At 38.7% G+C, this 16,739-nt stretch overlaps 1 protein-coding gene across 17 annotated transcripts in view; it reads right to left on the bottom strand.

The window, feature by feature from the left end:
- Positions 1–16,739, bottom strand: part of EPB41 (erythrocyte membrane protein band 4.1) — a 173,059-nt gene that overhangs the window by 79,433 nt on the left and 76,887 nt on the right. For all 17 annotated transcript variants that reach the window (XM_037057194.1, XM_037057202.1, XM_037057200.1 and 14 more), the window contains 3 exons: positions 14,077–14,289; positions 11,637–11,741; positions 905–947 (listed from right to left, as the gene is read on the bottom strand). In XM_037057194.1, the coding sequence (XP_036913089.1) occupies positions 905–947; positions 11,637–11,741; positions 14,077–14,130 (202 nt within the window). In that variant the 5' untranslated portion in view covers positions 14,131–14,289. The remainder of the gene's footprint in view (positions 1–904; positions 948–11,636; positions 11,742–14,076; positions 14,290–16,739) is intronic.

Here is a 16,739-nt window from a genome sequence, read left to right as displayed (position 1 = left end):
CTGTGAAGCAAAGGGTCACTGGTTCGATTCCCAGTCAGGGCACATGCCTGGGTTGCGGGCCAGGTCCCCAGGGGGGGCCACATGAGAGGCAACCACACACTGATGTTTCTCTCCCTCTCTTTCTCCTTCCCTTCCCCTCTCTCTAAAAATAAATAAATAAAATATTTTTAAAAAATAAACTCAACTAAAAGGATACCTGGTCACAAATAGTGGGGGTGGGGGGTGGGGGAAAAGGTCTCTACCCTTCATCCAGCCCATTAAGCCTGCGGCCAGAAAGTTGTAATCTATACTTTTTTGACTTAGAAATATCTATTTCTAGATACTAGTCAGAGAAGGGTGCACAGCAGCAATATATTCTACAGGGTTTGAAGCTGTAGAAAGCCACAATGTCAGAAGGATCATAGGCAAGGAATTCTCATTCTTCTATTGTTTCTTATACTTCAGTTTGGAGAGGAATGTTGAAAATGGACAAAAGGAACCACAGGGAGGAAAACATGAGGACGGTCAGTCCAGAACAATTTGAGAAGTGCAAATCAGGCAGCACACTTCTAACCGAAGGCTACTACAGTTTCAACCACTACCCTTTTGAGAACTGGCTCCCATATCCTTTTTCTCTTTTCATCTTTGTTCTTTTCCACCTCCTGTTTCTCTCCACTGGCCCTATCTTCCCCAGCTTTGCCTAGTTGTAAAAAAAAATCATCAAGATCTGACCTACATCTCAACAGTGTCCACTATTGCCATATCTTTCTATTACGGAAGCTCCTCCTTCCAGAGGAGGGCTTTAACTCCGTTTCAAAGCCATCTGCTCTAGTCAGGGTTCTAAAGTGACTAACAGTCAGAAAGCGGTTAGAAATCCTCTGACCTACTAAAAGAAAGAACTATGAAAAAGGCAATGTTCACTTACCACGAACCTGCTTTTTTATTTCTTTGGCAGAGTCCAGCCATGTCTGTAAAAAGAAGAAAAGGCATTCACACGGGTCTCCAAAACATAAACAAGAGAGTACGAAATCAGGGCTGCTGACCATCTTCAAACAGTGCCTCCGGGTCAACCTACATCTCCCATATTCTTTGCACTCGGTTCCCAGAGCACAGTAGTTTTGAGTAGAAAAATGGGGCTGGGCAGTTGGGCTGGAATCCCAACTCCACGACCTCCTAGCTGAGTGTCTTTGGGCATCTCTGTACCTCAGTTTCCTCATCAATAAAATAAGATATTAGTAGTAGTGCCTATCTCAGAGTTATTGTGAAGGTTAAATGAATATATGTAAAACTCTTAGTAAATGAGAAATGCTAAATAAGCTCTTGTTATTTTTATTACACTATAAAGTCTAGTAGAGATCTCTAACCAGGATTATTGACGTCAGCCAGATCTTGTTTCCCCTCTGACTCTGACCTCCAGTCTTGTCTGGCTCTTGTGTCAGCACAGCACCTGGGACATGATTCGTCTCAATAACAATAAGTGCTTACTGAGCGACTCTTCAGTTTCCTGGTTAACCTTGCCCACACTAATCTCTCCCTTCACTGCTCTTCAACCCCACTTAGAGTCTGCCCACGACAGTGATGGACCATGCAAAATAACGGTACTTGAAAAAAGCCTCACCCTTAACATCTTTCAGAGGCTCCTAGGGAAATTTTTGAAGAGGGAAGTTTCTAAATTAAATTGTTTAAAGGATTTCCATTGGCATAAGATAATTACAGAAAAGTACATAAAACATAAGTGTATAGAGCCACAAATTATCAAAGCCAACATATAACATGACCGGGCTCTCAGGAGCTCCTCCCAACCTTCCCCATTCCCTCCTCTAAAAAGTTTAAAATTGAATTTTAGTGCTATGTAGACGAGGAGGATAAGGTGCCCCCTCTTCACCCTCTACCAACGAGGGAAAAGCACAGGTGGCCTTCCAACACGCCCCACCCATCGCTTCTCGGCCTTTTGGCTAAGATCAAGTGCAACATGCCCCACCCAAGTGACGAGCTTCAACACCCCCATCTTATATTTCATTGGATCCCACTCTAACTATTCATAAAGATCGTCACTACCACAGACAACAATCACAAGAGTGAAGACGAGTTTCCTTTTATCTCCCTTGCTCCCACAATTAACACAGATGATTAAGAAGTATATGTTAAAAATGTCACAATATAAAACTGTTCTATATTACAAAACTAAGGACACGTTAGTTTAAGCCCTGTCAGAAAGAGGGTAACCGGGGTGTTTCTCCTTCATCTCTCATCAAGACCAAAAAACTTTAGATCCAAAGGCAAGGGAAGACTAAATGTGCCAACTGGTAGGTTTTGTGGAACCTCTGAGAGCTACAGTTTATACCATGTAATCCAGAATTCTTAACAAGACTGCTTGTTACCACTTTAGAATGAACATCTCCCTCCCATAGTGAGGCAACTCCATATTTTCCACTATTTTTAAGAGAAACCTCCCCAAATAAGCTGAAGCTGCCAAGTTTCACACAGAGATTTCATAAGCCATTCCCCACAGTTCGACATCGAGAAGGCAAACCCAGATGTGCATCAACCACACAGTACCCCAAGGTACAGCTACCTTATAGAACACATTATTGTCACTTCAGTGTTTCAGCCCCCAAACCAAAATTCAAAGCAGTGTGTACAAGATAATACAAATCAGTGTGCACAAAAATAGGTGCTTTTATGTTCAATTTAAATGCTTCATTTCATAGCATTTTGTTTAGCCAACAAATATCGGAGGAATGCCTCCACATGCCAGGCACCACAGTTACAAAAAGGGATTTAAAAACAGCACTTGTCTTCAAGGAGCTGTCTGTCGATGGAGCAGTGAACACTGAGTGATCACTTTGCTCTGGGCGTGACAACTACCATGACAGAAGTGCATGAAAGTGCCATGCGAGAGCGGACAGTGCTCTTGGAGCCAAGAGGAGGTGCACCAAAATGGACTGGGGATAAGAGGCAGTTAGGAAATGCTTCTCAAAAGAATGTTTGGGAGGCCCACATTGAGGCTTGAAGGACAAACAAAAATGAGCCACGCGAAAAAGAGGAGGAAGTAATTAGAAAGGCACAAAGTCCAAGAGAGAACATGATATATCTGAGTTACAGCCTGCACTTCAACATAGCTGGAGCACAGAGGTACAGAGGAGGGATGCAAAACGGAAGGGGGACATAGCATTCCATGCTAAGAAACTTGGACTTTACCAAGTTCTAGGCAAGGGAGAGCCACTTAAGGATTTAAAATGAAGTGACATGAATTTGAGGAAACAAGACTGTACACAGGAAGACCAAATAAGACATTGTTGTTGAGAATGATAAACGTGGTCCAGAACAGAATAGTGGTTACGGGTACCAGTCTTGAGGTCAGAGAGCCTTGCCTTCTAATCCTACCTCGACCTCTCTACCACTTACTAGTAATGCAACCTCACATAAGACAATCTTTCTGAGTCTCGATTCCCTCATATATACAATAGGGATAAAACTGCCTTCCTTAAAGTTATTGTGGGTTAAGTTACACTGTGTACATAAAAAACATACAGCCAGTATTAAATAAATTGTACTGATATTGATAATCAAAAGAGTGTAATGGGATAAAGTCTATGAGACAGAGAAGATACTTAGAAGCTAAAATAGGATTTTTGACTGATTGTTGGTAAAGTATTATGGTAAAGGATAATTCCCAAGTTGCTGGCTTGGGCAATTGGGGAGATGTGGGAATAGAAAATTCCTGCATCTGAAATAGGAAATGGAATTAATTTTCATGAAGAAGAGAAAAGATAGCAAAAAACTGGAAACAACCCCAATGTCTCCCTGTCAGAAGTACATTTTGCCAATTATATCTGGTGAGTTAAATAAATGAACATTTTAAACAGAATTTAAGTTTGTGCATTAAAAAATTGCTTTCTAGAGCCCTGGCTGGTGTAGCTCAGTGAATTGAGCGCGGGCCTGCGAACCAGAGTATCACGGTTCGATTCCCAGTCAGGGCACATGCCTGGGTTGCAGGCCAGTTCCCAGTTTCCGGCAGGGGACGCATGAGAGGCAACCATATATTGATATTTCTCTCCCTCTCTCCTTCCCTTCCCCTCTAAAGGTAAATAAATAAATTTTTTTAAAAAATTGCTTTCTATATAGGTAAACAAGGCCTGCCTCCTTGCACAACCACATCAAAACAACTAAATTATAGAACAACATAATTCAAAACCATCAGAAATTGAGTTGAGTGGAAGTCTCACAACTACTGAATTAAAGAAACCACATCCAACCAGACTGGTAGGAGGGGTGGAACAGGCTGATCCCACACCCAAATGTGGTGACTGAAAATTTGGGTGAGAGATCTTGGGAGCAAGAAGTGCCAGTCCCACCCCAGGCCCCCAGCCTAGTGTCCCAGTGCCGGGAAGGTCAGGCCCTACGACTTCTGGCTGTAAAAACCAGCAGGGGCTGAGTCAGCGGAAGAGACTTCTGGAGTCCCAAGCAGTTCCTCTTAAAGAACTCACACACAGATTCACTCAGACTCACTCCCTCTGACTTCAGCACAGGGGTAACAGCTTGAAAGGCACTAGTGACATAGGAGGAGCTGAAGTGTCTGGCATCAAAGTGAGAGCTGGGGACAGCTTTCCCCCAGACAGAAAGTTGAGCAAAGGCCATTGTCCCTTTTCTGAACCCTCCCTCTAGAGAGCCACAGAGCAGACAGGTGACATCTGAGACTCTATCAACTGGGCTAACACTGTTTGCCCTGGAGATCCCCTGAGGCTCTGTCCCACCCAACATACATCTTCTAACAATTACTTTTATATATGAATGATTGGCCTTGGTTCCAGCTTCATAACTTCCTGATTCCTTTCAAACAAGCAACAGCTGGTCTCAGTGAGTAAATGGCCCCAGGCACCACACTAGCAGCAACCAGCCTAGATTCACAGGTTGGCTTCCCTGGGAATCTCCAAGCCCAGCATAAGTAGCAGTCATCTCAGATTGTTTTATAGCTCATGTGGGAAAACACTGGTGTGGGCTGACCTTGGCCTGCTGTAGGGGAAACCCCAGGGCCTGCACAACCAATGGATAGCAACAGACCACATGGGAGCACCACCACCCTGACCCTGCACAGCCGATCCTCCAAAGAGGGCAGAGGTTGGTGGTTAGTGGTCACATCCAGTCCTTGCAGCTGACTGGTCTGCTGCAATGGGAAGGTAAATCCTTCCCACTGACCTGCCAACAGCAACTAAGGCTCAACTACAAGAAGAGGGCACACCTCGAGTACCCAACCTAGGTGGTAGGGGAGGCTGTGCCACTGGACCCAACAGGACACTTACTACATTAGGCCACTCTACCAAGACAGGGATTCACAGAAGCTCTAATATATAGAAACAGACACAAGAAGGCTGCCAAAACACGGAGACAAAGAAATATGGTCCAAGTGAAAGAAAAGATCAAAACTCCAGAAAAAGAACTAAACAAAATGGAGATAAGCAATCTATCATGTAGAGTTCAAAACACTGGTTATAAGGATGCTTAAAGAACTTAGTGAGAACCTCAAAAGGATAAAAAAGATCCAGTCAGAAACAAATGATACACTAACTGAAATAAAGAATAATTTCTACTACAGGGAAACAACAGTAAAGTGGCTGAAGCCAAGAATCAAATCAATGATTTGTAACATAAAGAAGCAAAAAACAACCAATCAGAACAAGAAGCCCCGACTAGTGTGGCTCAGTGGATTGGGCACAGGCCTGCAAACCAAAGGGTTGCTGGTTCGATTCCGAATCAGGGCATATGCCTGAGTTGTGGGCCAGGTCCCCAGTGGGGGACACATTAGACACAACCACACATTGATGTTTCTCTCCCTCTCTCCTTCCCTTCTCTCCAAAAATAAATAAATAAAATATATATATTTTAAAAAGAATCCAGAAAAACAAGGATAGTGTAAGCAGCTTCTGGGACAACCTCAAGTGTTTCAACATTTGCATCATAGGGGTGCCAGATGGAGAAGAGAAAGAGCAAGACATTTGAAACCTATTTTAAAAAATAATGAAAGAAAACTTCCCTAATTTGGTGAAGAAAATAGCCATGCAAGTCCAGGAAGCACAGAGAATCCCAAACAAGATGGATGCAAAGAAGCCCACTCCATGACACATCATAATTAAAATTACAAAAATTAAAGATAAAGGGAGAATCTTAAAAGCAGCAAGAGGAAAGAAGTTAGTTACCTACAGGGCAGTTCCCATAAGACTGTCAGCTGATTTCTCAAAAGAAACTTTGCAGGCTAAAAGGGACTGGCAAGAAATATTCAGTCATAAAAGCAGGAACATCCAAGCTTGCTCTACTCAGCAAAGCTATCATTTAGAACTGAAGAGCTTCCCAGAGAAGAAAAAACTAAAGGAGTTCATCAGCACCCAACCATTATTTATTTGAAATGTTAAAAGGACTTATTTGAGAAAAAAATCAAAACTATGAACAATAGAATGGCAATAAATATGTATCTATCAATAATTGAATCTAAAAAACAAACTAAGCTAACAAGTTCAGAGACAGAATCATGGATACAGAGAGCATTTTGCTAGTTGCTAGATAGGAGAAGGGTGTAGGGGAATGGGTGAAGAGGTAAGAGGATTAAAAAGTTCGATAGGCAGTTACAGAATAGCCATGGGGATGTAAAGTCCAGTGTAGGAAATGGAGTAGCTAAAGAACTTACATGCATGACCCATGGACCTGAACAATGGTGTGGGGAGTGCTGGGGGTGGGGGGCAGAGGGGGTAAAATTGGAACAACTATAATAGCACAATCAATAAAATATCATTTAAAATAAATAGATTGCATTCCTTCTTGAGCTTAAAAAATGTTTTGAACTAATATAGAAATGAAGAGCAGCAATATCCTGATACAGATCTCCATGCATTCAAATGAATAATTACAAGTCTCACATGTGTTTCAGGATACCTTCTCACATACTGTTCCTTTCACTTGAAATACTCTATCCACATTCTTCCCCTGTAAGATTCCTAACTATGTCTTATAATATAGATCTTATGTTACCTTCTGCAGAAAACCCATTCTATATTGATAGAACATAGAATGCACCTTACTTACATCCGTTAGTCAGTCTGCAAGTTCGCTGAGAAAGAGACTACGTCTTTTATAGCTCAGCCCAGCAGAAGACATATCTACTCAATAATGTTCGATGAATGAATACATGAGTGAAAAAATAAAGAATGCTACCAAAATAAATCAGGATAGCAATGATAAAGTTTTAACTAAGGGGATGGCATGAACCTCTCACAGAGCTATAGAAGTTCACTTCTCACTCTTTCCCTCTTTTCTTGCCAGACTCAGTTTGGCAATTATCATGTAGTCAGTAGGGAAAAAGAGAAAGCAAGCTACTCCATTTGAGGAAAAAGTCAATTCAATGAACTCCCCTCCTTGATAAAGGTCCCAAATTCTCTACAAACAAAATACACAGATACAGATGCTCTTAAGGAGAGAAGTTACATATACAAAGGATAAATCTTTACACACACAAAAGGACACACTAGACACTGGGAATGTATTTATTTCTCCTCATAAAAAATGTTTTTCTCCTTGTATTATGATTTACATTTTTTCCCACAATATGAGTAACTAATTCTGTAGTCAGGAAACAAAAACCAAGAAACAAAGATAAAATGTTAAAGTCAAGGAGAGAGAAATAGAAAGCTGAAGGAGAAAATTACTTAGCAAGGGGCAGCAGGCAACGGATTTGAGAAGTGAGTTGACTCTGTAGCTTTGAGGAAGCCACTCAGTCTTTACGAACTACAGTTTTCTCATCTCTAAAATGAGGGAGATGAGCCCCAGGAGCCTGTTTTCAGAATGACAGAAAACTTAGATGTATGGCAATCATAGATTAATTCCTCTACAGATTTAATCATTCCATAAATACCTGTATACTTAAGAGTATCTGGAAATCTGGCTTATTGAAAGGAAATACATAGGGAATGGTAACTAAAATGAAGTCAGAATACCTGACTAAAGACATTAATTTTAAGTAAAAAGTATACTATTCTCCAGTATTCCCTACCTGAGAAAAGATCAGGTGGTTTATTCAACCTGAAGTACGGTCCAGAATGTGCCTCTAAAATATGAAACACAAATCTAATTTTTTTCAGCAAAGGCTTTGGTTACTTAGCAATTTCTTTTTAAAATAATATTAGCATAATAACAAGGTATAGCTAATTTTTATTAAATGCTTTCTACATGCCAGGCACCATTCTACATGCTTTTATAAAGATTATCTCATAATTACCAATAAAGATTATTGGTAATTCCTTTTACCAAGAACATGAGAGGTATAAGTCATTTACCTAACTCAGAACTAATAATTGGAAAGCAGTTCTCAGAAGTATAATATGTCTACTCTTTCAACAAACATTTATTGAACGCCTACTATACTCAAGCCAGGCAATATGCAAGACAATGACATTTTTTAGGAATCACAGTGCAGTAAAGAAAACATACAGGGCCCAGAACAGTAGATGATAACCCACAACAAGATGCATCACGGTAAATCTCAGAACCCTAAAGAGAAAAAGAAAGAAAAGAAAAGCAGAGAAGGTTCTACTAACTTAATTCTACAAAGGTGGGAGAGAGGGGATGTTATACAAAGGATCAAAAGTCAGAATGGCTTTGCACTTATTAATAGCAACATTGGAAATCAGAAGTCAATGGAGTAATGCCTCCAAAATGAAGGCAAATAGTTTCAAGCCTAAAATTCTATACCCAACCAAACTAACAACCAGACGTGAGGGTAGAATATAGATATTTCCAGACATGTAATGTCTGAAAAAGATTACATCTCATGTACCATTTCTCAGAAGCAACACTCTAACAAAACAAAGGAAGAGGTAGGATCAAGCAAGCAGAAGAAATATCACTAGAGAGTTATATATAAGACAGAATGGGCAACCCACCCACACTGAAGAAGCATGACTCGAGAGATACCATGGCAAGGGAGGACTGTCACCATCAAGATCGCTTTTGTAACAGCATTGGCCCTTTAACTTGGCAATGCTAAGGAAGCCTTCCCCAGATTCATTTTTGGACATGGTTTGTTTGGGCCATGTGCTACCGAAGTCCCTGCTTTCCCTCCAATGCAGGATGGGCTAAAGATCCTCATCGTGACCCAAAGAAAAATTCTGCTCTGCCCTATTTCTGAGGGCTGAGGCCACAATGAATTTACAAGCAAAAGATATAGACCAGCCCACTGCCCCTGAACATGTTCCTTTCAGATATTCTGTGGGGACCTGGCCCACACTACAGACCTGCCAGATACTCTGAATATAAGCCCTATGTCTCCCAGGATTCAACTGCCCTCTGACTTCCCCACAAGGGGACCTTATAAACAAACTATCAGGAAAGTTAAAGCTAGATAATGATTCAAAGAAATCAGCTTTTCTTTCCCAGAAATATGTTATCTAAGAAGGACAATAATGCCTATTTTTACACAGCCAGGTTCATACCGCTATTTAGCTTTCATATTTGGCACTTCCAACATCACTTTGTACATTAATATATAAATGTATACAAATAAAGCAATTACATACTTTCTTATTAAAAAATAAACAAGATAAGGAAAAGTGCTGTAAAGGAAACAACATGTGCTGACAAAAACAACGTGGGCCCTAGAAGCTCAACTGCAAGTGGAAAGAATTTCCTTTGCTGAGTGTCTTTAGATGAGCCAGCTTCAGAAATTTAAGCATGCCTGGTTCATAGAAAAATTACTTCCAGTTATATTAAACAACTACTCAGTGACTTTATTTACATGCCCAATTCAAGCATTCTCAATTATTCTCAAATCAACCATGGGCCAATATAAAAACACTCAATTTTATCTCACGGAGCTTATTTAACATAAAATACATTTCAGAGTATTTTTCTTGATTTGTGGAAGAATTTCCTAGCTCAACAGCTGCAGAAAGTTGTTCACTGCAGTTCTAGGGGTATTGTTTTCTTCTTTAGTTATATTCTATCTTTGCTTATGGTGGAAATGAGAGCCTTCAGTACAAGTTTGGCATGGGCCTTTAAGGAGACAAAGTAAAGGTTAAATCCTTAAAGAACAGTATGAACCTAGTGCTGGTAGACACAGTTCTGTTTGAATCAACAGTCATTCACAGAAGGAACAACTATTGCAAATTACTAGAACTACCAATACTATATCCTACAAACAGATTTTATTTAGGCAAAGGGTAATTCCACATCTTCTAGTATGCACTGTCTCACTCAACCCAATCTATAGAGTTTGCGGTTGTTAAAGGATGCTGTCCCTCTACTTCTCATAATATAAGTCATCTCGGAAAAAGAACCAACTAAAATGGCTTAAACACATTGCACTCTGTCCATGACCTGTCCCCTGTGTAGCTCTCCACATTCATCTGGTACTCTGTTCCTCACTTTCTACGCTCAGCCAGGCTAGATGGCTCTTAGTTCCTCCAATGCCACTTTCTCAACACCAGGCCCTTCTCTCTCCACTTCGCTTGCCCATTTCACCCTTCAGGTCTCAGCTTAGGCATTAGCTCTCCAGAGAGGACTTCCTAGGTACACCCCCACGACACCTTCTACTTCCTGTCGTATGACAATCATCACATCCAACTCTCAGCTCCACAGGGCAAGGTCGTGCCTGCCTATTCATGGCCGGATCCGTATCATCTGGTATAGCACCTACAATACTTGTTAAACTGGACTCAAGTTTTTATCATTTGATTTTAAGGTAGATATTTGTCACTTTAAGTAATTGGCCTGGGAAATAATTCAAGTTTTCCGAAGTAAATATTTGACGTTTAACCTTTCTTCCCTCCTCCATGTTCTCACACTTTCTTTTATTTCCTTCAAAGTTAAATTTACTGGTTTTCTTTTAGGCTGGAAGAAAATGTCAGATTCACTGTGTAATTGTTTCAACAATATTGGGACTTTATTCTCTTTTACTCTCAAATATATTATAGGTACTCTCAAATTATAAGTACATATCATAATTATCCTATAATTACAATATTGATAGAACCATCCACTCAACAAATATTTACTATGAACCTCCTACATTTAGATCAAATACTAATTGTATAATACATAAAGTTATTAAGATATGCTTGCTAATTAGGACATCATAGCACTGTATTTTCCCTGTCTTTTTTTAAAATATATTTTATTGATTATACCATTACAGTTGTTCTATTCCCCCCCATTCCCCTCCACCCGCACACTCCTTCCCCCACCATTCTCCCCCCCCTTAGTTTATAACCACGTGTCTCAAGTTCTTTAGATTCTCTATTTCCCCCACTATTCTTGCCCTCCCCCCTATCTATTTTCTACCTACCATCTATGCTATTTCTGTGCCTTCTCCCCACTTCTCCTCCTCCCACTCCCCTGTTGCTAACCCTCCATGTGTTCTTCATTTCTATGGTTCCACTCCTGATCTAGCTGTCCTCTTGGTTTGCTTTTTCCGTGTCTTAAAAATAAGCAGTAGATACTTTCATGATGAAAGAACATATTGGCAATGATTTTTTTTCTTTAAAATGTTCCTTCTAGCAAAACAATAGCTCTAAGTGCATTGTGTCTTGGAGAGGCAGGCATAAATACATTCTTAACAACAAAAGAACGAAAGCATTTTTTTCAGCCTCTTACATTACCAGCAGTCTCCTCACCTTGGAGGTTTCATTATCCCAAATGGCTAGACCAAAGTAGTCTTCTTCCAAAAGATTGAGGTGCTCACACACTCGTTTAAGCAAATCTTGTCCTTTTGCATGTTTCTGCGAAGATATGCATACTTTAGTTGAGGTTTCCTTTTATTCCTGTATTTGTCACCAAATAAAATAAATTTCATTTTCTAATTTCCTCTTTTATCTTTGGTTACTAACACTTTCAAAGGTGAGTTACAAACGTCTTATTCCATTATTTGTAAACAAATATATAACACACTTACAGTGGCTTGGAAACAGTGCTATAAGTCAAAGCAAAATTCCACCTTCCCTCATCTACCGCCACACCCCCACTTCCATCCTGAACATGACACTCTCTACTGTCTGGTCCAGTATTTCTTGCAGCTCGCTACAGGCTACTGCGGGTCATCATGACCACCTGAACTAACTGAATCAACTGTTGACACTGACAGTTATGAAAGGCTTTGGAAATCATAGACTCTCTGTCATTCTCAGACCAGATTTCCCAAGAGAATGAACTATGTCTCAAATCTGTTCAACCTCTTTCAGAAAAATGCATAAAATGTAAAAGTCTAGATACCCTGGCCCACATTAACTACTGCAGTTGCTCTTTCAGTTGTGCTACAAATCATTTTCTTAATGTCCCTTCACCTAGAAAATAAACCACTACCAAATGTGGGTACCTGCACTCCTGCCTACAGAGGAAATGCCCTAACCTAGGAGCTAAAATTTGGAGACAAAAAAATCCTGGCTCATCCACACACCAGCTAAACAGCCTGAGTCCGTTCAATTACTACTTCTGAACTTTAGCTCTCATATTTACACCTGCCCTACCTACTGACTGGAATACTTGACAAAAAAATCAAATGCTAGGCAATGCCTTCTGAGAAACATTTTTTTGATGTAAAAAAATGAGAAATAACCTTTTAGAACACATATGATACATGACATGTCATTTTCTCCATGAGCTGAGTTGTTTTTAATAACTATTAGTAATTCACATGGCTACCAATTCACTTTCAGACTTAACCCATTTATATTAAATCATTTTCTCACCTACGTTTTGACTCTAAATGACAGAAATGATTTGGGAATTCTGCACGTATAGGTCCCTACTCCCTTGTGTATAATTCCAAATCGAGAAGTTAAGTGATGGCTGTTTTTGTCAAAGTTCATTTGAAAGCAAATTCTGAACTGTTATGGGGCTATTTTTGATCTTTTATTTATCATCTTAATATTTTACCAAAAAATTTATGTGTTTGACCAAATAATGTCTGACTGCTGTACATTCTACTAGGTGTAGTATAAAACATGCAGAACATGTACTTATAGCTTTTCTAAAACCCAAAATATTCTGAATTCTCAAACACATCTGCCTCCAAATATTTCAGATATAAGGGGCCCATATCTGGATCTTGGTCTGAATGGGAAGAACAAGTATGGAATAGCTTTCCTCATCTCTAAACTAACTAGTGGTGAGAACTAGTGGAGAACCAGGGCATACCATAGGTCCACAGGTCTCCTCTAGTTACCCTGTAGAGTAGCTACTTTCAAAGCTCAATAGTTTATTTTTCTGGATTTATTTTTCAAAACTTAGAGAGGGAATACCTATTAATAAATATAATATTTTAGACTATTTGTGCTTTGATATATTTGTATTTACACATAAATAATTCAATTCAGAAATAATTTGTCACAAACCTACGATATAAATATATATGAATTATCTTATTAATAAAAGCTATTATTAACAATGATCACAACAATCGCTTTATACCAAGCATATAATTGACGATTACTGCTCTAGTTAAAAAAACACCTAACAGGTTTTAAAGGATTTTAACTTGTATTGAGGGAACAAAAGAATAATTAAATAACATATTTTATTAAATCTTGATTCAATTCCTTATTCTTTCAGAAAATAATAGAGAATTCTAAGAAACAGCATTACTTGAATTATAAATTTTATATACTATTTCATGGGGATAAAGAAATACATTAAGTAAACTAAAGCTTATTAAGGTTTAGAGAAGACAGCAGAAATGAACAGATAGTAATTTTTTTTTGACAAATACAATTACAGGGATAGCTGCATCTAATATCAGAAATTGAGGCTATCCTAGGAAATTTGTCATGGTAGGTTACTCTACAGATAACAAACCTATTTTTTTAAACAAAATTGTTTTGAATCATAAAAGTAACATAGCTCAATTCACAAGATTTGGCAGATGCAGAAAAAAACTGAAGAAAACAGATTCACTCACAATCCTTCCACACTCTACCTCCAGAAGAATGGCTGTTAACATTTCAGCCCTTAGAAATGGTCATTGCACTGGGTCTTATCTCAGGCCATGGCACCACTCACCCAACCCTACATGGAATAAGTTGTAAGACTTCTAACCACTAAACCTGCAAGAGCACTTACTTCCACAACACATTCGTAAACTGTGTCATCCAACAAGGAGACCTTGCAATGCATGTTCCTGTGTCTTCTGATTGATTTATGGGAAGCTTTTGTTTCTCTGTCGGCTTTTGATTCAGGACTTTCTTCTTTCACTTCCGTTTTAGAGTGCTCTTCAACTCCTCCTTCTTCCTTAGTTTCAGAATCTGGATCTTCCCTCTGTTCTTCCTGAGCAGGCTACATATACACGACACCACCAAGTCAGTAACACAAACATCTCACAAAACGTTCCGTATACACGTCTACCTATAATAATGCTTCCAATAAAAGCACTAACTGAAGAAGAGAAATTGTGGAAACACATATAAGTGATATTAAGATTATTTTTCTATAAAAGACATTGCAGTCTCCCCAAAGATCTACAGACTATAGTCTTAAAACTTCATAACAGAAGGTAGAATCCCATCTTTCAAACCAATAAATGAAGGTTTCATGTAAACTAGAGGACACAAATCTGTTGCTTTCAGCATTATATATTCCTGACTATGCCATTATATATTTTTAAAGTCTATCAAAACTTTAACATCTCTGCGCCATGCTCCTCAATTTTAGCAAGGAGGCCTAATGAATTTAAAATGAGATGTGATTTGTCACATATTCTACATTTTATGAATGTATAAGAGAAGTTTGGGGACCAATTTTAGAGCATAAAGCAACATATATAGTAGGCTAACAACTCTAACTACCAATTAACTGATACCAGGTATCAGTCATGAGAAATGTAAAGATCCAAAGAAGCAATAGACAGATTGAAACCTGGGTCTCCTAGGGCCTAAACTGTTATGGGGCTATTTTTAATCTTTATCCATCTTAGAATGAACCTTCACATATTTTACATCTATATCCCAAAGTTATACCAGTAAGTAGAATGACATTTTGGTGGACTTTTACTTCCAGCAAAACAAAATTGCTGAAAGATTCTTAACTAAACCTCACTAATTTTTTTCTTTCAAAAGAATATATGATTGACATTTAGGAAAAAGGATTTCATTACGTGACTACTGCATCAAATTTTGGAAGAGGTCTAAAATGCTCCTTTTCAACCCTCATGACCCTCTTAAAATGCAGCCTCTTCGGAGGGGTCTTCACTGGCTACCCTCTGTGTTCTATTCTTCACATCAGTACCCTTTGTTTTGCCTTCATAACATTTAATATGATAAATAATTATTTTGTATTTACTACTTTGTCTCCTCTGTTAGTGTCATCAAGAGTAGGGAATCCTGTTTGATTTATAAAAATAAAGCAAACATTTATATAACAATTACAATAGGCCACTTACTGTAAAAGCATTACTCATATGAACACATTTTATCCTCATAATAACCTCCAGAAAGAACGCTACTATTATTCCCATTTGATGGACAAGAAGCTGGGGCCAGAGAAGGTCAAGTAACTTGCCTAAGATCATAGTTAATAAGTCACATGTCAGTCCGGCTCCAAAATTCATGATCTCAAACCTCTTCACCATATTTTAGTTTTTACTTACCAATGAATATTCAATTTAGGACCTGGTACACATAGTAGGTTTTCAATAAACATTTGTTTCATGCATAAATAAATATTAAAAACTGATACATGGCTTCCAAAAACATCCAAGGCATTCTAGGTGAAAACTATAAGGCAAACTCACTTTTTAAAAAAATCTTGGATATAAAAGGCCCATTGAAATCAAATTCTCCTACAACCTTTATTCACAAGGTTCTGATCCACAAGGTTTTGACTTGAAACACTAGCTTCCAAAAAGCCCCAAAAACAGTTTTCTCCTTTAAACAATATCCCCTTGAAATTTTGTTATTTGTTTCTTTTTCTTTATATGTAGACAAATACCTGCACACAATTTATCCCAAGAATTCTGATAAAGAAACTTCTTTATCAGAATTAAAGAAGTTTCAATGAATGAGATTTTAGTTAAATTCAGAATTGTGTCCTTATCTGTTTCGGCTTTAGTACAAATGCTATGATTTTTAGACAAAATAAACCAACTCTGAGTCAAATGCTAACTAAAATGAGACACAGATTTTTTTCCCTCCATAAAGCAGAGGACAAAAAAAACAGTTAAAAACCTCCTGAAAGTACCAGGCATCCTAAAAGATGATATAATTAAGCTCTTTTGGTATTCTCTTTTTCAAAAAACTTTTTAAAGATTTTATTTGTTTGTTTGCTTATTTATTTATTTTTAGAGAGGGGAAGGGAAGGAGAAAGACTCAGAAACATCAATGTGTGAAAACATCGCACACCCCCCACTGGGGATCTGGCCAACAACCCAGGCATGTGCCTTGACTGGGAATTGAACTGGCAACCCTTTGGTTCACAGCCTGCGCTCAATCCACTGAGCCATACCAGCCAGGGCTCTTTGGTATTCTTAAAATAAAATTAATGATATTAAGATATGTAGAGTTTCTTTGCCTTTACTGTTCATGCTTATTAAATGACTAACAACAACATTTACTGATGTTACTATAGGCCAGGCAATGCCTTAAGAGCTTTACGTGTTATCTCTCTACTCCTCATAATTACCGAACGAGGCGAACACTGTTATCCTCACTGCACTAGGAGGAGACTGATAAAGCCAGTGTCGCTTCTCTGATTTGAACCCTCTAGTCTGAGTCCACAGCCTGCATCCTTAT

Source organism: Sturnira hondurensis, unplaced genomic scaffold (genome assembly GCF_014824575.4).
Source record: "Sturnira hondurensis isolate 20B ecotype Veracruz unplaced genomic scaffold, ASM1482457v3 Scaffold0009516, whole genome shotgun sequence".
Taxonomy (NCBI): Eukaryota; Metazoa; Chordata; class Mammalia; order Chiroptera; family Phyllostomidae; genus Sturnira; species Sturnira hondurensis.
This window is presented reverse-complemented; position numbering and strand designations above follow the sequence as displayed.